General features: G+C 65.1%; 1 protein-coding gene across 1 annotated transcript in view; it reads right to left on the bottom strand.

Moving 5' to 3' along the window:
- The window catches only part of VOLCADRAFT_92400 (uncharacterized protein), a gene marked incomplete at both ends in the record, with an annotated part of 96,352 nt that overhangs the window by 16,307 nt on the left and 60,145 nt on the right, over positions 1–19,900 (bottom strand). The window contains 11 exons of the mRNA XM_002951790.1: positions 175–5,641; positions 5,860–6,035; positions 6,220–7,348; positions 7,592–11,938; positions 12,104–12,313; positions 12,710–13,059; positions 13,270–13,757; positions 14,168–14,290; positions 14,678–14,964; positions 15,334–19,016; positions 19,428–19,800. Of these exons, the coding sequence (XP_002951836.1) occupies positions 175–5,641; positions 5,860–6,035; positions 6,220–7,348; positions 7,592–11,938; positions 12,104–12,313; positions 12,710–13,059; positions 13,270–13,757; positions 14,168–14,290; positions 14,678–14,964; positions 15,334–19,016; positions 19,428–19,800 (16,633 nt within the window). The remainder of the gene's footprint in view (positions 1–174; positions 5,642–5,859; positions 6,036–6,219; positions 7,349–7,591; positions 11,939–12,103; positions 12,314–12,709; positions 13,060–13,269; positions 13,758–14,167; positions 14,291–14,677; positions 14,965–15,333; positions 19,017–19,427; positions 19,801–19,900) is intronic.

The raw sequence follows: 19,900 nt of genomic DNA, 5'->3' as shown, positions 1-19,900 counted from the left end.
TCAGCGTAGACGGGTGGGAGGTGATGACCGATTGATCCGCTAACTGTGCTACCAATTGAAACCGCCCATTTCAGACACCAAGCATCAGCACATCACGAAACTACCCACTGCAATACCTGGATCATCTACAAAACGACAGCATTGCACGCGACTCGGGAAGTTGCACGCACTCACCGGCATACCCAATTGGTGTACTCTGCGCTGGCAATGCCGACAGCAACCGCAGTGGCGGCGCCCAAGGAACCCAAGGGCCCGCCCGCACCGCCACCTCCAGCCGCACCCGCACCCGTTCCGCCTGCAGCCTGCTTTTTGCCAGCCGCCGGCATCATCACAGCTGACATCGCCGCCGCAGCCTCGGACAAAGCCTCGTGGGCGACATGCAGCAGCAAGCGCTGCTGCGGGTCCATCAGTGCTGCCTCGGGGCCGGTGATGCCGAAGGCCGCGGCATCGAAGAGATCCAGATCTGGCAACCAAGAGCCGAAGCGCGCGTGTGCGTGGCCGGAGGCGTGCCACAACCGGTCCACATCCCAGCGACCCAGCGGCACCTTCGTGATGGCGTCAAGGGGTTCTAAGCAAGCCATGGCATCCTGAGGTGAACGACAGGAGATGCCCATGAGACCCACGAGCTGCGGCGCCGCCGCAGCAGAGGCCGCGAGTGCGAGACTGCCAGGCCCAGTGGCCAGCGGCGCCGGCAGCACGCCGGCGCCAGCGCCGTCTGCGCCTGCGTCGTTGTCCGCGTCGTCGCTAGCAGAGCCTGCCCCCAGCTGCCCGGCGATGAAGTCCGAGACAGCTGCAGGAGTGGGGTAGTCAAACACCAGGGTCCCCGGCAGCTGCAGCCCCAATCGACCCTCCAGCGCGTTTCTCAGCTCCACTGCCCCTAAGCTATCCAGGCCCGAGCTCATCAGCGGCGCATCGGGGTCAACAGAGGAACCCACCACGCCACGCACGGCCTCCTGAACAGCCGCCTCCACTTCCTGTTTTGTAATCCCGCTTTTGCTCTTGGCCTTGCTGACAGCGCCAGCTGTCGCGCCGGCGCCATCGTCGCCAGTGGTCCCATGCAGAGATGCCATGTACGACAGCAGTGGCGGAAGTGGCCTGCCACGGAATTTAGACAAGAACGCCGGCCAGAGGAACGGAACTGCAGCGACGACACCGCCAGTTGCGGCGGGACCGCCGCCGAGCGCCGCCAGAATGGCCTCCAGCGCAGCAAGGCCAGCGGCAGGCATCACAAAACCCATGCCCGTGCGCTCCACACGAGCCGCCGTCTGCGCATCCTGAGCCGCCATGCCGCCACCCGCCCACGCGCCCCACTGCACGCTGACTGCCGGCAGGCCCTGAGAGGCTGCCAGCGCGGCGGCAGCGTCCAGCCCGGCATTGGCGGCGCTGTAGTTGGCCTGGCCGGGTGAGCCCAGCAATGAAGCAACGGAGGAAAACAGCACGTGCGATGCACAGGGTTGCAGGGCAGCCGCAGCCGCCACGGCAGCGGTGGCAGCCGACTTAGCGGCGTGTACGGCGCGAACACCATAGAGAGTCTGGCTACCGAACGTGGCATCATGGAGCACGCCACCGGCGTGGAAGACAGCGCCGATGGGCTCGTGTGCTGCCGCGGTTGCTACGGCAGCTCGGACGTCAGAGTCGACGGAGCCATCGCAGCCGAGCACGGTCAACTCGCAGCCGTGGCTCGCACGAGCGGCGTTCAGCAGCGTCACGGCAGTTTCTCCAGAGAGCTTGCCGGTGCGGCTGAGAAGCACTACTCGGCGAACGCCGGCTTCCGCCAGCCACCCGGCTATTAGTGTACCAAGGGTCCCTGTGCCGCCCAGCACCAGCGCGGATCCGCAATGGACGGACCCATGGGTCATATTGACACTGTTACCACCCGAGACAACACTGGCTGAAGATGATACTACCACTTTGCCCACATGGCGGGCCTGTGACATCTGACGCATGGCAGCGGCGACGGAGGCAAGGCCGTGTACGGCACCGGGCAGAGGCCGCAGCTGGCCGGCCGCCAGGCCGGTTGAGACGCGCGATAGGCCGGCGTGCAGCACCTCCGGCGGCATGAAGTCCACCGCCAGTAGGCCGTAGCGCGCATCGGGCCGCTCGCTCTGCACTCGCGCGGCCGACCAGATGTCGCGCTTGCCGATCTCCACCCACCGCCCGCCGCGGGACAGCAGCGCCAGGCTAGAGGACACCATGCCGGGGCTGGTCAGGCTGTTCAGCACGACGTTCACACCGCCACGGGCGGCCGTCACAGTCGCCAGCTCCTCCACGAAGCCCAGATCGCGGCTGGTGGACACGTGGCGCACTCCCAGGCCCCGCAGCAGCGCGCGCTTGGACGGGCTGCCGGCGGTGCTGACGACAGTGGCGCCTAGCGCCGCCGCTACCTGTGTCGCCGCCAGGCCCACACCGCCCGCTGCAGCGGGCAGCAGCACCTTCTCGCCCCGGCCCAGCGCCGCGGCCTGCCTCAGCGCGGCATCCACCGTTACGAAGACCGTTGGCGCCGTGGCCGCCTGCTCGAAAGTCAGCTGTGGCGGCATGGGCACCAGCGTCTGCGCGCTTGCAACCACATGCGAACCCAGGCTACCAGTGGCCAACCCGAAAACGGCGCGCCCGGCCAACGCCATGGTATCCGTGGATACGCCTGCTGAGACCTGACTCTCCGCCACCTTCGCCACACCTTTCGCAACTGCGACAATGACGCCCGCGCAGTCGCTGCCGGGTGCGCCCGGATCTCCCGGGTACATCCCCAGCACGTTGAGCACATCTCTGAAGTTGACCCCCACGGCCCGCACCCGCAGCAGCACCGTGCCCGACGGCAGGGAAGATGTGAGCGCCGCGTCCAGCGGCACGGGGACCAGGCTGTTGAGTGAGCCGCGCGGCTGTGGTACCAATTGGTACGGCGCAGCAGACGCCGCCGCTGCACTCCTCGACGGCAGGAGCAAGGCCGTCCGTGCGATGCCGGCATGCACGGATAAGCCGTAACCATCGTTTGTAGCGCCAGTATCTGGTCCTGGTGACGGGGCCTGTAGCCGCAATACGGCTGCGGTAGCGCTGCTTCCGGCAGCTGTGCGGGCTGTGCTTCCCAGCGTGAGGCCGCGCGACGGATGCTCCGCGTTGTACGTGCGAGCCATACCCCCCAAGGACGCGGCCGCCAAGCTTACGGTCGCGGTGGCAGCAGCACTTCCGCTGCACAGGAGCCCATCCGTACGTGGCGGAGCCGCGTCCGCCAACTGCAGGTTTGCGCCAGCCGCGCCGGCGGCACTGAGCTGCTGCAACGCTGCCATCGCCGCTGCGGTGTACGGCACCAAGGAACCCTCGTATCCAGTCGGCGGCGGCGCTGGGGACACTTGCAAAGCGGCGCAGTTGTAGCCGCCGCCATCAATGTCGGTGCTGGGCTCTGTCGTCACCCAAGTCACGTCATAAAGCATGCAGTCATCTTGTGTCGGAGCACCGCTCCCTGTCTGTTCTGAGGTCATGGATTTGTTGTTGGCGGCTGTTCTGCCGCTGGCGCTGGCGCCGCTGCCGATCGGCTTAGCCTGCAAATCGTCCAGCGCACACAGCACAGCGCCAGAGCTGTCAACCAGCACGTGGTTTCGGTGCGTGCCGGTGGCTGCCGTGCCGCCAGCGGAAGCGTCCTCCGCCACACAGAATAACGGCTCCTCGCCGGCGCCGCCGGCGCGCGCCATGCTGGCGCCACGACTCGAGATAGATACCGTGAAGGCCTGCAGTGAGGCGGGCACATAGGCGCCGCTGCCGCCGCCGCTGCGGCTTCCAACGGCGGCGGTGTTGCTGCCGCTGCCTACCACCGCGCCCAGCTGCAAGACGCTATCCAGAGAAGCCACGTGTACGAAGTACCCGTCTCGCTGGTGCTCATTCGCCATCATCGTTGTCAGCCGACCCGCCGCGAGGCTACCCCGCAAATCCGTGTGCACGGCCTGCAGGCCGCGGAACGCGGCGCCGTACTGCAGTCCTGCGGCTGCCATATTGTCGTATACCGCTGCGGGGGCCATCGGCACCGGGCACCGGGCACGCATGGCATCCATGGACATGGCCCCAGCAGGACGGGTGGTGGCCGTCCTGGAGGTCAGACGCGACTCGGTGGACACAGACTGTGCAGGAGAAGCCAGCGCCGGCGAGTACAGCTGGGCTACTTGCGCCGTCATGTGCATGGCGGCGTTGCCGGGTTGCTGCCGTGCAGCGTTGCCGCCGGCGGCGCGTGAGACCACACGTACAACCCCCGACGCCGTGTCCAGTACGGCAGCAAGCTCCAGGGATTGCGGCGACGCCGTCACACCCGCCCCGGCGGCAGCTGCTGTATGAAGCGGCGATGGCATCACACATGGCGCCGCGAATCGGACGTCACGCAGAACTAGGCCTGCCGCTGCCGTTGCAGCGGGCGCCGCCGCGACAGCGGCCGCCATCGCCATCTCCAGGTAGCCGGCGCCGGGGAAGAGTGGCTTGCCACCCACGACGTGGTCGTACAGGTATGACAGTTGCGGCGACGGTAATGGCAGCACAATCTCCACTAGTTTTGTTCCGACGGTGCCGCCAGGCGGCGCCGCCGCCAGCCTGGCGGTGTATGCCAACGGGTGACCCAGCGGCAGGGGCAGCAGCCGCTGGAAGTCCTGGCGTCGCCACGACAGCGTTGCCAACCACGGTGGCGACGTTGCGCTGTGCTGAGAGCCACCATCACCATCAACGCCAGCCGCTGCATCATTCTCGTACAACCGTACGATCGCGTGGGCGTTAACACCACTCATCCCAAAGGAGCTGGTGCCAGCGAAAGCGGCGGCCCCCGGGTGGACGCCGGCGCCAAGGTCCACGGCTGGGCTGGCCTGAATCGGCAGTCGTGCCGCCAGGCTGTTCCCAGTAGCGGCGGCGCCGCCGCCGTCGCCGAGCGTGGAGGCGACGTGCGGGTTGATGTTACGGTAACGCAGCGGCGGCGTGGACATTTCCGTCAGGAAGATTACCGCCTGCATTAGCCCCGCAAGGCCCGCAGTGCCCTCCAAGTGACCCGTTAGGGCCTTGATCGCGCCCAAAGTTACCGTCGTCCGCGACGTGCCCGGCGCCACTGCTTCCGCTGCCCGAGGCTCCGCCAACGGTAGCAGCGCCTTGCGCAGTGCGTTGCTCTCGATAGGATCGCCGAGCGGCGTACCCGTGCCGTGCGTGGCCGTGAAAGCCAGTGCGGCCGTGCCCGCTTGCGCCATCGCCGCCGCCACCAGCGCGGTCTGGCTAGGACCGTGCGGCGCCGTCAAGCCGCTGCTGCGACCGTCCTGGTTCACTGCTGAGCCGGCAAAGACGGCGTGAGCGCGCCGAGCAGCGACGGTCCCGGCAGTGGTGGCTGTAGTAGCGGGGGCAAGGCCTGTAGTAGCAGCAGCAGCATTTGCAGCCTCCATTACCAGGGTGGTGAAGCCCTCGCCACGGCCGTATCCGTCCGCCTCTGCGCCAAAGGCCTTACAGCGACCGTCAGGTGACAGCGCCTGGACACGGGTCATGGCAGCTGTGGCGCCGCGTGGCAGTAGCATCGCATTGACACCGGCAGCAACGGCTACAGCCGATTCGCCGGTGCGGATACTGGCCGCCGCCAGGTGTGCGGCCACCAAGGAGCTGGAGCAGGCGGTGTTGGTCGGAATGCACGGGCCTGTGGCAGTTAAGGGTCGTGCGCAGAGAAGCGGACAGCGTATGAGAACAGTCCGTGACGTTGCAAATACACTCGAATCGCATAGGGCAGTGTCGGTACGGTGTCGGTTTTGAAAGCTGCTTCTTATCCTTTTGGGGAAACATAGCAGAGGCACAGGAAGAAGGGGGACCGGGTGCTTGTCTCATATGCTGGCAAGGCATCGGCGGACGCTAGCTCACCAGTCAGGCCGAACGTGTACGATACTCGTCCCGCCATGAAGGCCAGTCCGTTGCCGGTGACGGCCTGCGCGCTGCCGGCCTTGGCGCCGCCGGGGCCCGCTAGCAGCTCGCCGTACTCCAGCCAGATGCAGCCGACGTAGCAGCCCGTGGAGGTGCCGGCCAGTGATCCAGCAGATCTGACGGCGCGGAGCACAAGCAGGGCAGGAGGTGTGCCAGGAACGGTGCGAGCCAGGGACGGAGCGGAGGATAATGAATCAGGGCGCTATGATAAAGTGGATTACCAGATGCCCGGGTACTTAGGGTTTAGGGTTTTAGGGTTTTAGGGTTTTAAGCTCAGCTAGGCTTTCCTCTGCGACGCACCTGCCCGCGTCAGTGAAGGCAGCCAGCGTTTCCTCTAGCAGCAGCCTCTGCTGCGGGTCCATCAGCGCTGCCTCGCCGTCGCTCAGCCCGAACGCCGCCGCGTCGAACTCGTGTACATCGCTCACAAACGTACCCAGCCGTGTCGCTACGCCGTCCACGCGAGCAAGGAACGCAAGGTCTGGGTCCCAGCGGCCGTACGGCGGCGGGCCATGTAACTCCGTGCTGTCCCGGCTGGCCGCGTGCAGCTGCCGCAGCCCGGTGATGCCGCCGGCGTAGCGGGTGCTGATGCCGGACAGTAGCACCACCGCCGTGGCACGCGCGCGACCGCCTTCAAGCCGCCTGGATACTGCCTGTCGGCCGCCCGCACCACCTCGGCGGAGGCCGACGCGAGCTGCTACAGTAGTAACACCCGCCTTCACTCCATCGTCGTCCTCCTCCTCCTCCTCCCAGCCCGACCCAAAACTGGATTCCTCCATATCGCTATCCTCGTCGTCAAAATCATCCCCATCATCATCATTACCATTATCATCATCATCATCGTCCTCCTTATCCTTGTCATACCCGCGGCGGCGGTCCTGGTTGATGGCGGCGCCGCCACCGCCGCCGGTCGCCTCCAGCTCCGTGAGGACGTAGCCCGCTACAGCCGCAGCCGTGGGGTAGTCGAACATCAGCGTGGCGGGCAACTCCAGGCCGAAGGAACGAGAGAGCTGGTTCCGGAGCTCCACGGCGCCTAGGCTGTCTAGCCCTGCCTCCATGAGGCTGGCGGAGGGGTCCAGGGAGGGGACCCCCATGACGCCGCGCGCCACCTCAGAAACGGTGTCAAGCACAGAGGACGTGGACAACACCGCGGCGGCTCCGGTAGCGGCAGCGGCTGAGGAGGAGGCTCGCTGCCGACGTCGTCTCGCGGCCTTGCTGCCGTGCCTGGTTGCGGTGGTTGTGGGTGCAACTGTGCTGCTGGCTGCGGCGGTCGAGGTTGAGGTTGAGAAGTGTGAGAGGAACAGAGGGGGTGGCCCCGGCAGGCGGCGAAGGAAGGTAGGCCAGTGGAAGGGGTTGGCGGCGATAATGGGCTCCGGGCCGGGAATGCTGAGGCGTCCAGCGGCCAATGGAAGTGAGAACGACGCCAGAACACCTGCATGTCATCATCATCATAATCATCAGCATCAGCAACAGCAACAACAACAGCAACAGCAGACTGCTGGTACGGCTCAGGCACGCTGCAGGAGCACGAGCCGCTGCGGCAAGAGCAAGACGCGTGAAGTGCAGACATGTGGAATACGTTTCTCACAGGAAAGCTCAATCGGAAGCCTAGCTGCGAAGTCCTACCCTAAACCCTACAGGCCGGAGTGAAAGCTTCACCAGCCGTTCAGCTCACCTTCCAGCGCCGCCAGTCCCTGTTGTGGCTGGATGAGCGACATGCCCATGCGCTCCACACGAGCCGCCGTCTGCGCGTCATGAGCCGCCATGCCGCCACCCGCCCACGCGCCCCACTGCACGCTGACTGCCGGCAGGCCTCGTGCCGTGCACACCGCAGCGTAGCCGTCCAGTCCGGCGTTCGCGGCGCTGTAGTTGGCCTGGCCGGGAGCGCCCAGCAAGGAGGCGATTGAAGAAAACATCACCTGGCACGCCGCTGGGTACTGCTGCGCCAACGCGGAGAGATGGTCCAGGGAGGCTTGTTTGGGCGCCAGGACTCTGCGTAGCGCCTCAAGGCTCTGATTGGCCAGGGTCGCGTCGGATAGCACGCCGCCGGCGTGCACGAGTAAGGTCACGGGCTTTGCATGGGTGTCGCACGACAACATCGCGCAGTCGGCTGCGATGGACGTGTCGCAAGCGCTGATAGTGATGTCGGCGCCGTGGGTGGCAGCGGTGGAGACCAGCCGCGCGCTGGCAGCGGCTGGTACCGCACCGGTGCGACTGAGGAGATGGACGTGTTTCGCGCCGTGCTGTGTGAACCACTCGGCGAGGAGTATGCCCAGCGTGCCTGTGCCGCCTGTGATGAGGATGCGGCCGGAAAGCAGCGGCCCTTTGCCCGCATCGGTATGGAGAGGCTCAGAGGGGCACCCAGCCGTGAGTTGAGTGACATGGGGCTCTTGGTGCACTGAGCCCGCCGAAGCCGATACTACCACTTTGCCCACATGGCGGGCCTGTGACATCTGACGCATGGCAGCGGCGACGGAGGCAAGGCCGTGTACGGCACCGGGCAGAGGTCGCAGCTGGCCGGCCGCCAGGCCGGCTGAGACGCGCGATAGGCCGGCGTGCAGCACCTCCGGCGGCATGAAGTCCACCGCCAGTAGGCCGTAGCGTGCATCGGGCCGCTCGCTCTGCACTCGCGCGGCCGACCAGATGTCGCGCTTGCCGATCTCCACCCACCGCCCGCCGCGGGACAGCAGCGCCAGGCTAGAGGACACCATGCCTGGGCTGGTCAGGCTGTTCAGCACGACGTTCACACCGCCACGGGCGGCCGTCACGGTCGCCAGCTCCTCCACGAAGCCCAGATCGCGGCTGGTGGACACGTGGCGCACTCCCAGGCCCCGCAGCAGCGCGCGCTTGGACGGGCTGCCGGCGGTGCTGACAACAGTGGCGCCTAGCGCCGCCGCTACCTGTGTCGCCGCCAGGCCCACACCGCCGGCTGCGGCGGGCAGCAGCACCTTCTCGCCCCGGCCCAGCGCCGCGGCCTGCCTCAGCGCGGCATCCACCGTTACGAACACCGTGGGCGCCGTGGCCGCCTGCTCGAAAGTCAGCTGTGGCGGCATGGGCACCAGCGTCTGCGCGCTTGCAACCACATGCGAACCCAGACTTCCCACAGCTAGGCCAAACACCGCCCGTCCCAAAGAATGCGGCGTGCTCGAATCTCCTTCCACAGCTGCTGGGACACCCACCACCACGCCCGCGCAGTCTCCTCCTGGTGCCCCCGGATCTCCCGGGTACATCCCCAGCACGTTGAGCACATCTCTGAAGTTGACCCCCACGGCCCGCACCCGCAGCAGCACCGTGCCCGACGGCAGGGAAGATGTGAGCTCCGCGTCCAGCGGCACGGGGACCAGGCTGTTGAGTGAGCCGCGCGGCTGTGGTACCAATTGGTACGGCGCAGCAGGCGCCGCCGACACGCTTGAGGGCAACAGCCGTGGCACATAACGTGTCGCGCCGGCGGCGCCAGTGCCGTAGCCGTCGTACATCTGGGATGCTGGCGCCGTCGCTCCGCCTTGCTCTCCTAGCAGCAAGCCAGGAGCCAATGCAGACCCGGCGGCTACATCAGCCGCTAACGGGTCAACCTGTGTGCTGTCCACACGGGTGCTACTGCCAACTTCCTGTGCAACAGTGCGCATGAGGCCCTGCAGGCTGTAGCCGCAGCCAGAGCCGTCCGCGCCGGAGGGGGGTCCAGTTGGATAGCTGGCACCGGCTGCACAGCCTGCAGGACTGCGCAGTAGCGCAATGGCCACACGGGCGGCGGCGCCGCTTTTGGCGGCCTGGAGCGCGTGCGGCAGTAGCAGCCGCGAAGACGGCTTCACTGTGGCAGCGGGCGCCCGCATGTAAAGCCATGAAGCACTTGTACTCTTCTTGGTCGAAATCTCCACAACCTGGCTTTCATTCTTGTCCAAGTCGCCGACAGCGTCTTCCGCCAGCCACTGAATTGCGTAAAGCATGCCAGGATCGGGGGAGCTTGCCGCACCAACAGCAGGGCCAGGAGCCGTCGGCGTAGAGGTTGCATTAGAGGATGTGTCCACCGCCATGGAGGCAGCGCCAGCGGGTCGGCCGACGGCGCGTGACTCCAGTCCTACGACTTGGACGAGCGGCGAGCCGTACACATCGTACAGATGGACGTCACGGAATAGCGAGTCTTCCCGCGGATCCGTCTTGCCAAACGCCACGGCGTAGAGCTCCCCGAGCGATTCCACTCCAGCCGCCATCAGCGGCCCCCTCAGTGGCAAGTGTTCTTGTGCATGTACCGTACCCAGACCTTGCGTGCCCATTTGCGGCACACGGATGCAGAACAGCTGCACAGCCACGGGCACGAAGGTGCGCCTCTGGGGCTTAAGCTGTGGGCCCGGCGTGGTACTGGATGCAGCGGCAGCGCCAGTTGCTGTTCCTGCGGCGCCGATCACAGCGCCCAGCTGGAACGCACAGTCCAGGACCGCGGGATGATTGAGGAATGCGCCATGGTCCTCACGGCCCGGCAGCTGCAATGATGCAACTGCTGTGTCGCCAGTAGCGTGCAAGTTGCGCATGCGACGGAAAGCCGGTCCGTACTGCAGGCCCGCGGCAGCCAGGTCGCCGTACACCGCGGCGGTGGACAGCGGCGTCGGCGCCGCTGCACGCGCAGCGTCACGGCTTCTGCGGCGGGGTGCAGCCGCGCTCGTGGCTGGTAGCAGCGATGTGCTGTCTGTTGTGAGTGCTAGCCGTGCTGCCTTGGCAGTCAGGTGCACGGTGGCGGAAGTACTAGGCTGACTGGCTGCTGCAGACTGGCCATTGCGGCGGCCCCGGCCCCGGCCCTTGGGATTGCTGTAGTCCGCAGCCGTCGTAGCGCCGGAGTACACTACGACCTCGCCAGTCTCCGTATAGATCTCCACACGCAGCGCCGTCGCCGCTGCGGCGGTAGTGTCCTGCGGCACGACCAATGGCGCGAGGATCGCCACGTCCGCCAGGGCAACACTCGGATTGGCGCCATGGCCGGCGATGTGGACGGCAGCGGCCGCCATCTCCAGGTAGCCGGCGCCGGGGAAAATCGGCCGATTGTTCACTATATGGTCGTACATGTACGAGACGTCGGGATGAGTCAGGTCGACATGGAAGGTAGCCTTGCGGCCGGTGGTAGTAGTAGCTGTGGCAGCACGGCAGAGTGAGGATGACGGTGGAAGCACGTACGCGTACTGCCGGCGCCAGGCTGGTACCAGCGCTGCGGCATCCGCTGGCGAAGGCTTCACCGCCTCCGCCTCCGCCATTGGTGCCGCCTTCAGCAGCTGCTCAGTCGGTGAGAGCAGCACGTGTGCATTGGTGCCCTGGAAGGCGAAGGAGCTCACTCCGCATACCACCGCTTCACTCACAGCTGCTGCTGCTGCTGCTGCTGCTGGGCGTCCGGCCGGCTGGCGTGGGAGCGCCATGCCGGTGCCGCCACTGGCGGCGGCTGCACCAGCGAGCGCCTCCGTCAGGTGTGGGTTCGGAGTTCGCAGGTGCAGCACTGGCAGGCTGCATGATGCACGGGCCGACCAGGCGGCATGGAGGATGCCCATAACGCCCGCGGCGGGCTCGGTGTGCCCGATGCCGCTCTTGTCAGTAGCCAACGTCAGAGGAAGCACCTGGGGCTGATCGTTCGGGAGTTCACGCAGGTTGGTGACACCGACGGGGATGGCAGTCAGCACCGCCGCAGCGGCCCCGACCTCGATGGGGTCACCCAGCGGTGTGCCGGTACCGTGCATCTGCAACGTGCGGACAGAGAATGCCGACAGCCCCGCCTCCGCCAGTGCTGCCCGCACTACCGCCTGTTGCGCGGGGCCGTTGGGTGCGGTGAGGCTGCTGCTGCGGCCGTCCTGGTTGACGGCGGTGCTGACAAGGATGGCAACTGCATCCAGCGATGGTTGCACCGCCCGTGCGTCTGGCCCCCTGTTGGCCACATCGTCGCTGGGCCTGTAAGCTTGGAGGAGGAGGGCGGCTGCAGCTTCGCCGCGAACGTAGCCATCGGCGGCGGCGTCCAGCGTCTTGCAGCGGCCGTCTTGCGCCAGCATGCCTGCAGCGGCATACATATCCCCCCGCCTTTTAAGCGCCTCGGCGACGGGATAGCGGACACTCTATCGGGCTATATGGCCCCCCCCGCACATCATCGGGATCGCGCTTACATGACTCCTGCCAACAGCTGCCACCGCTTTCCCATTACGGACATAAAAGAACTTACCTGCCGTATGGAACATTGCTGAAAGGCTGGGTGTCAGGATGGTGCGCACGCCAGCCACCAGCGCTCGCCCGCAGTCGCCCGCCGCCATGCCGCGAACCGCCAGGTGCGCTGCCACCAGACTGGACGAGCAGGCCGTGTCGATGGACACCGCTGGGCCCCGCAGGCCAAATGTGAAGGACAGCCGGCCGGCCGCGACGGACAGCGCCGAGCCTGCAGCAGCACGCACATGCATCAACACACACGAATTAATAAGCGGAGTCCGGGACCCATAAGTCCGTGGCCTTTTGCCTACATTCCCCATTCCCCATTCCCCATTCCCCATTCCCCATTCCCCATTCCCCATTCCCCATTCCCCATTCCCCATTCCCCATTCCCCATTCCCCATTCCCCATTCCCCATTCCCCATTCCCCATTCCCCATTCCCCATTCCCCATTCCCCATTCCCCATTCCCCATTCCCCATTCCCCATTCCCCATTCCCCATTCCCCATTCCCCATTCCCCATTCCCCATTCCCCATTCCCCATTCCCCATTCCCCATTCCCCATTCCCCATTCCCCATTCCTACGCTTCCGTTCCCAGCAGTGAAAGGCGGAGCAGGGTCGCACCTGTCGCACTGTACACGCCGATGGGTGTGTGCGCCTTCTTAAGGTCCGCGTAGTCAGGAGTCGACACGCCCACGAATACGCCCACGGCCTGAGAGGCCATTGCTGTCAAGGACACCAATCCGCCAGCAGTGACCTTTGCTGCGCCTTCACTGGTGGCCTCGGTGCCCCCTGATGCCGCCAGCGCCTCCCAGCCTAGCTCCATCAGCAGTCGCTGTTGTGGATCCATCATGGCGGCCTCTGGGGCGCTCAGCCCGAAGGCGGCCCCGTCGAAGGTTGCCACGCGGTGGTGCGGCAGGAAGGCGCCGAAGCGCGGTGGTAGGCCGTCTGTGAGGGCCCGCTCCACATCCCATCTGCAGCGGCGGAACCGGTAGCGGGAGCGGTAGCGGCAAGCTTGGGATGAGGAGATGCATGCAAACCCAGGAAACCAAGGAAACTAGCCAAACCCATGTTGTGATGCACAGGCAAGTGATTCACACGCAAGTCTGCTGCTGCTAAGATACGGCGCGGAGCTCGTTCCATAAGTCGGCATGCCCCAAGTCGGACGACCGCAGCGGCCGCACCTGTGCTCCGGGACCACGGACACGACGTCGTGTAGCACAGTGGCTGGGTCCTGTCGCCAAGGAGCCGCACCACCACCGGGCACCGCCTGCGCAGCCGCTAATACTGCCACCACTACATCACCGCGGCCATGCCTGGCGGTAAGCAGGCCGGCCGCGGCAGTAGCAGCAGTAGCAGCAGCACGGGCGGGGGCCACGTGGATCCTCCGGGCCCTCCGTGTGCCTTGCCGCATGAACGCCGATCCATCTAGATTGTCAAAGTCGCCGTTGTCGTCCATCTCCGACGCCAAGTCATCCACACTAAGTCCATTATCATGGTAAGCCTCGTTATCGTCACTGCTGTCGTCATTGAGGTCCTCCGCACTAGTAGTAGGCGGGACAACATCGTTCATTGCACCGGATGCGCCCGGCTGTTGCAGAGATGAAGCGACCAGGGTGCTGATCGCGTCGATGGTGGGGTAGTCGAAGACCAGAGTACTGGGCAGGGAAACCTGGGGGCCCAGGGGAACTAAATCGTTTGGTTCCCATTCTCACAACTCATTCTCAGTAGCTAGCTCAGGCATATGCTATTTGGCGGGTTCACCGGCGCTCGAAACACTCTGGCGTACCTCAAAACATAGAACGCCATGATCAATATATACATAGATACAAGTATGGAAGGAAGGGGTGAATGGATGCGCACAGATGTATGCAAGTATACAAGCGCACACAAATGCACCAGTGCAATCCGTGGTGTGTTTTTCTCGCCTGGCCTGGCCTGGCCTGGCTTTGCGCTGGCTTTGCCCTGGCTTTGCGCAATGGGCATTTGCAGGCAACATCGAGAGCTTGTACATCATACTATTTTTGACCAACATCAAACCTCGCACTGCTGCGCCACTTAGACGCCTTCGTCTGTTATTACCTGCAGCCGACCCTCCAGCGCGTTCCTCAGCTCCACCGCCCCCAAGCTGTCCAGGCCCGAGCTCATCAGCGGCGCATCGGGGGCAACAGATGAACCCACCACGCCACGCACGGCAGCGGCGATCTGCATTACATACACGGAGATGTTATATAAGTAAAGCTTCTTCACCCTTTCAAACTCTTTCACTTTCACTTTCTTTCTCCATAACCCCCCGCTCCTCGCCACCCTCTATACAAAACGCCCATCTGGGTGTAGATGTGTCATCAACCAAGGGGTGTAACGACAAGGTCAAATCACGAGTCTTTCGTCAATACAATCTTATAAAGGGAACAGGAAGTCCTTGGGACGCGTTTCTGCTGAGTGAGATGATATGAGTGAGCGTCTACGTTGGCTGACCTCGGGACGGAGAAAAGAAAGTTAACAACACACACGGCAAGGAACCTAGGTAAGCACTCGTTTCAGTCGTTTGCCTTCGTAGTATGATGTAAAACCCCAAAGTACGCTCCGTACCTCTCCCCGCACGGCCTCCAAATCCATGCCGCTGCTGCGGGCCTCCGCAGCCTGAGGCAATCCACGACGGCGTCGCCCACTGGATGCCCCACCGCGGCGGCGGCTTCGGTCGGCATCAATGCCCATGGCATTGAGGTCAGCCTGGTGCTCTGCCCCTGCCTTCGCTGCTGGCGTAGGGATGAGGTGCTGAAGCATGGGTGGCAACGGCTTGGGAGCGGTGCGCTCTGCGAAGCGGCGCCAGTCGAAGGGTGACACAGCCACAACTGGGCTGTGCAAGCTGCCAGAGCCTGTGCCGGAAAGGAAAGGAAAGGAAAGGAAAGGAAGGGGCGAGTAAGTCCCTAGGCCGTTGGCCGTCGTGTTCAGGTTGTCTTCACTCAAACGAATTTTTTAGGAGTGCTTTGTAGTGGATAAAATTTAAAGTATTCAAGTAAAAACTTTCACAATCTTTTAAGGACATTGTAAAGGACGATAAAGGCTGGGCCGCCATACTCACAGCCATGGCGCAAACTGGACGGTGCAAATCTTCCCGCCCTGCGGCAAGGACTGAGAACAGGCAAGCACGGCTAAAAGATCCTCAGATCCTTTATGCCTCCTCCAGGGGGCAGTCTAAAACCCCCAATCCCCACTACCGCAACTTGAAGGGTCCAAGTAAATACCTGCAGGCGCCGCAGCCGCCAACACCGCCTCCAGCGCCCTTAGGCCTTGCTCCGGGGCCAGTGCTCCCACACCTGCCGCCTCATTCTTGGCTGCCGTTTGCAGTGCCATGCCGGCGTGCTTCCACGCGCCCCACTGCACGCTGACAAAACTCAGCCCGCGGTCCGACAGCGCGGCGGCGGCAGCGTCCAGTCCGGCGTTGGCGGCGCTGTAGTTGGCCTGTCCGGGCGAGCCCAGCAGTGAAGCAACGGAGGAGAACAGCACGTGCGATGTGGCGCTGGGGCTCAGTGTGAGGAAGGGCTCCAACGCGGCTAGGGCGGACAGTTTCGGCGCCGAGACGGCGCGAGCTCCTGACAGCCCCTGGTTGGCGAGTGTGGCATCTGCCAACACGCCGCCGGCGTGCATGACGCCCGCCAGGCGCAGCCCCGCCGCCGCCAGCTCACCACGCACAAGACCTGCCACCGCGGCTGCACATGCAGCGTCACAGCGTACGACGCTCAAGGCAGTGGCATACAGCGGCGACGCCGGGTCGTGTAGGCCGGCCAGCGGCCCGACCGCGGATTCCGCCGCCGCCGATAGCTTGCCTGTACGGCATGCGAGTACGATACGGAGGCCAGGCGCGGTTGTGGCCAGCCAGGATGCCACCAGGGCGCCTAGCGCGCCGGTGCCGCCCGTGACCAGGATCGCGTCACCACTGGATGCTGATGGCAGGGGCTCTCCTGTAGCCATAGCACCTTGCCGAGGCCCGTAGATGTGGCCCTGGGCGGTGGTGGCGCCGCCGATGGGCCCGCCAAAGGCAGCGCTCAGTACGATTTTTCCTACGTGGCGGGCCTGTGACATCTGACGCATGGCAGCGGCGACGGAGGCAAGGCTGTAGGTGACGCGGCGGATGGGGGCCAGGATGCCCGCGGCCATCTTGCGGCTGAGGCTGGCCAGTAGTCGGTGCAGCACCTCCGGCGGCATGAAGTCCACGGCCAGTAGGCCGTAGCGCGCATCGGGCCGCTCGCTCTGCACTCGCGCGGCCGACCAGATGTCGCGCTTGCCGATCTCCACCCACCGCCCGCCGCGGGACAGCAGCGCCAGGCTAGAGGACACCATGCCTGGGCTGGTCAGGCTGTTCAGCACGACGTCCACACCGCCACGGGCGGCCGTCACGGTCGCCAGCTCCTCCACGAAGCCCAGATCGCGGCTGGTGGACACGTGGCGCACTCCCAGGCCCCGCAGCAGCGCGCGCTTGGACGGGCTGCCGGCGGTGCTGACGACAGTGGCGCCTAGCGCCGCCGCTACCTGTGTCGCCGCCAGGCCCACACCGCCGGCACCGGCATGCACAAGCACCCTATCCGATGGCGTCACGCACGCCTCATTCACAAGCGCCGCCTCGACTGTTAAGAAAATAGTGGGGCTGGCGGCGCCGTCCTCAAAGCCTACGTTTGGTGGCAGGGCGGCTAGGGTTTCTGTGCTGGCCATTACATGCGATGCCAAGCAGCCTGTCGCCAAACCGAACACTGCCCTGCCGGCACCCGCTCCTGAGGCCACCACGCCCGCGTAGTCGCTGCCCGGGGCTCCCGGGTCGCCTGGATACATGCCCAGAACGTTGAGCACATCGCGGAAGTTGAGGCCCACGGCCTTGACCGCCACAACGCAGTGACCCGCGGGTCGGTTCTCGGCCGACACGTCCAGTGGCGCCGGCCGAAGATTCTCCAGGGAGCCCTTCGGCTGCGGCAACAGCTGATGAGGCCCGAGAGCTTGCTGACGGGTACTTGGCGTCAGGCGAGGTACGGCAACCAAGCCAGCAGCGCTGGAGTTACCGTACACGTCACTATTCTCGATTGACGCCGCCGGCTTTATGATCTGCACGGCGGCGGCTGCGGCGGCTGCAGGGCGGTGGCACATGTCAGTTGTGGTCCAGTTGTGACTCTCCACGCGGAGGTCAAGCACAGGCGCCTCCAGCGCTGCCGTACGGGCGGCACCTGCGAGGACGTTAGGAAGCAGCGTGTCCCCATGTTCGCTACTTTGTTGGAGGACGCTGCCGCATGGCTGCATGCTGAAGAACGCAGACCCTGTGGGTGCTTGCACATGCAGTGCAGACCCCATCATTGCTGGGGCGGCAGCTGCGGCGGTCTGCTGCAGTACGGCAAGGCTCGTGGCCACGGCCGCGGATGGCGCGTTTGCCATAGGCACGGACTCCAGGCTCAGCGTGGCAACCTCCGACGGCGGCGCCGCCTGATCAGGCGGCCTATCCACCACCCAGCTGACTTCGTACAGCAGGTCGACCTCCGATGTGGACGGCGGAGGCGCCGCCACAGTACCACCACGCGCCGGTGCGCTGCTCGACTGATGATTTGCTAGCGGCTTCGCCTGCATTGCGCCAATCGTACACACAACGCTGCCATCAACGCCGACCAGCCGGTAGTCACTGACGGCAGCTGGCGCCGACCCTTCGGAAGCGGCCACGGCCGCGGCGGCATTCGCCGCCATGATTATTGGTGAAACGCAGGCGCTACTGCCCGGCAGGTTGCTTACTCCACCACCACTTCCAGCCGCAGCGTAGGCCGCCGCTGCCGCCGCCGCGGTCGCGGTCGTGGGGACCAGCAACGCACCGAAGCCCGACGGCACATAGATTCCCGACGCTGCCGTACGGTCGTCACGCTGGATGAAGACCTGACCGAGCTGCAAGAAGCTGTCGAGCAGCCCGACGCCCAACAGCAGCCCGTCGCTGCAGGCGGCGTAGGATGCAACTGCCGTGGCGTCGTCAGCCAGATGCGGCTGTAGCATTGTGGCGGTAGCGGCGGGTCGCCAAAGCGGCGAAAGCGGTTGTGGTAGCTTCTGGTTGCCGCAGCTGATGCCTGCAACGGACAGAGGCTGCTCTGCCGCCGCGGGTGGCGATGCCGTTTGGAGATTACATAGGACTCTTCCAAGAGAAGCCATTGCGGTGTTGTTGGTAGAGGTAGCGGCGTCGGGCCTTGTGGCCGCCGCTGCATCATGTCGTCGTACAAGTGCCACAGAAGCACGTAGATGTACGGTCTGCGCGCCGCCACGGCGGCTCCTCGTGAAGACCGCCAACCGACCGGCGGCCAGATCCAGCTTGCAGTACAGCAGCGGAGCACCGCTGCCGCCGCCGCTACTGCCACCTAGAGCAGGCAGGATCAGCGGCGACGGGATGGCAGCGTCCTGGATGACGACCGAGTGCGAACTAACGTCGCCGCTTCCGTACTCGGCCGTGAAGCCGTGCGGCAGCAAAAGCGCTCGGGCGGCGGCAGTAGCCATCTCCATATACGCCGCCCCGGGAAGAACATGCTTGCCAGAGACGACGTGTTGCCATAGGTACGACAGGCGGGGATGGGAGAGGTCACCCTGCAGGGTGACAGAGGCTGCCGCAGCCGTACTGTACCGCAGCACCTTCGCCGCGAGGAGGTGCGGCTCTGCCGCCACGCACCAGTGGTTACGGCGGCGCCACTGCAGGCGGCTGCCAGCCTCTGCTGCCTCTGCCGACGCGGCAGCGCCACTGCAGGCGGACTGGGGCTCTGTCGCAGCCGCGGCGATGACGACGTGGGCGTTCGTACCCATGAAGGCGAAGGAGCTGACGCCGGCGAGAAGCGCTGTCTCCGCCGCTACCGAAGAGAGTTTGTGGGAATTGAGATCCGCAACGACAGTGGTGCTTGTCGGCGCCACCAGCGGGCCCAAACTGGCGAGGGAGTGAAAGACGGCAAGTCGGTGGGAAGTGCGCGACAGGAAAAGGAAAGGAAAGGAAAGGAGAGGGGAGGGAACACATGTTTGGCGAGATCATTTGTACCTATGGCCGATGCCACCAGCCGTTTACTTTCCCCCTCTCTCTACCTATCTCTACCTATCTCGACTTCTGTCAAGGAGCCTTAGGCTATGCAACAGACCGCTAGCTTGTGCTGACAGCTGCAGCACATCATACCCGTATTCAGGCACTCACCCTCCTCGCCATCTTACATCACCAGCACTATTATAATAAAGACCAACAACCCCAAGGCTTCCCTGCGCTTTCCTTCGAGCCCCGCTTGAGTCCCTCCCGCCCTCTCCCTAACCCCCCTCCCGCAGCACGCAGCAGCACCGCCCAGCCGCCCACCTGCGCCCAGCCGCCAGGAGCATCGCCCCGTAAACCGCTTCGCTGCTGTTGTCACCGATGCTGCCGACAACTCCTCCCGCCGCCGCCGCCGCCTGCGCCGTCTCCAACGCAGCTGCCGCGCTGGGGTTGAGGCTGCGCAGGTGCAGCAGCTGCGGTCGGGACGCGGCCTGCAGGGCCAGGGCCGCGTGCGACAGCGCCACCAGGCCCGCACCGGGCTCCGCATGGCCGTGGTGCGACTTGGAGGCTGCCAGCGATACGGGTCCAAAGGTCGGATGGGATCCAACGGTGGGGGAGGCGAATGGAGATGGCGCGGAGGAGGAGGACAGGACGGCGGCGAAGGCGCTGACCTCGATTGGGTCGCCCAACGGGGTGCCTGCAGCAGTACGACATACCGGGTGAGAAATAGGAGAACGGAAAGGAGGAAGGAAGGTTAGGGAGGGAAAGGGGAGGCGAGGTGAGGGGAACGAAAAGGG

Source organism: Volvox carteri (assembly GCF_000143455.1).
Source record: "Volvox carteri f. nagariensis unplaced genomic scaffold VOLCAscaffold_26, whole genome shotgun sequence".
NCBI classification, from domain to species: domain Eukaryota; kingdom Viridiplantae; phylum Chlorophyta; class Chlorophyceae; order Chlamydomonadales; family Volvocaceae; genus Volvox; species Volvox carteri.
This window is presented reverse-complemented; position numbering and strand designations above follow the sequence as displayed.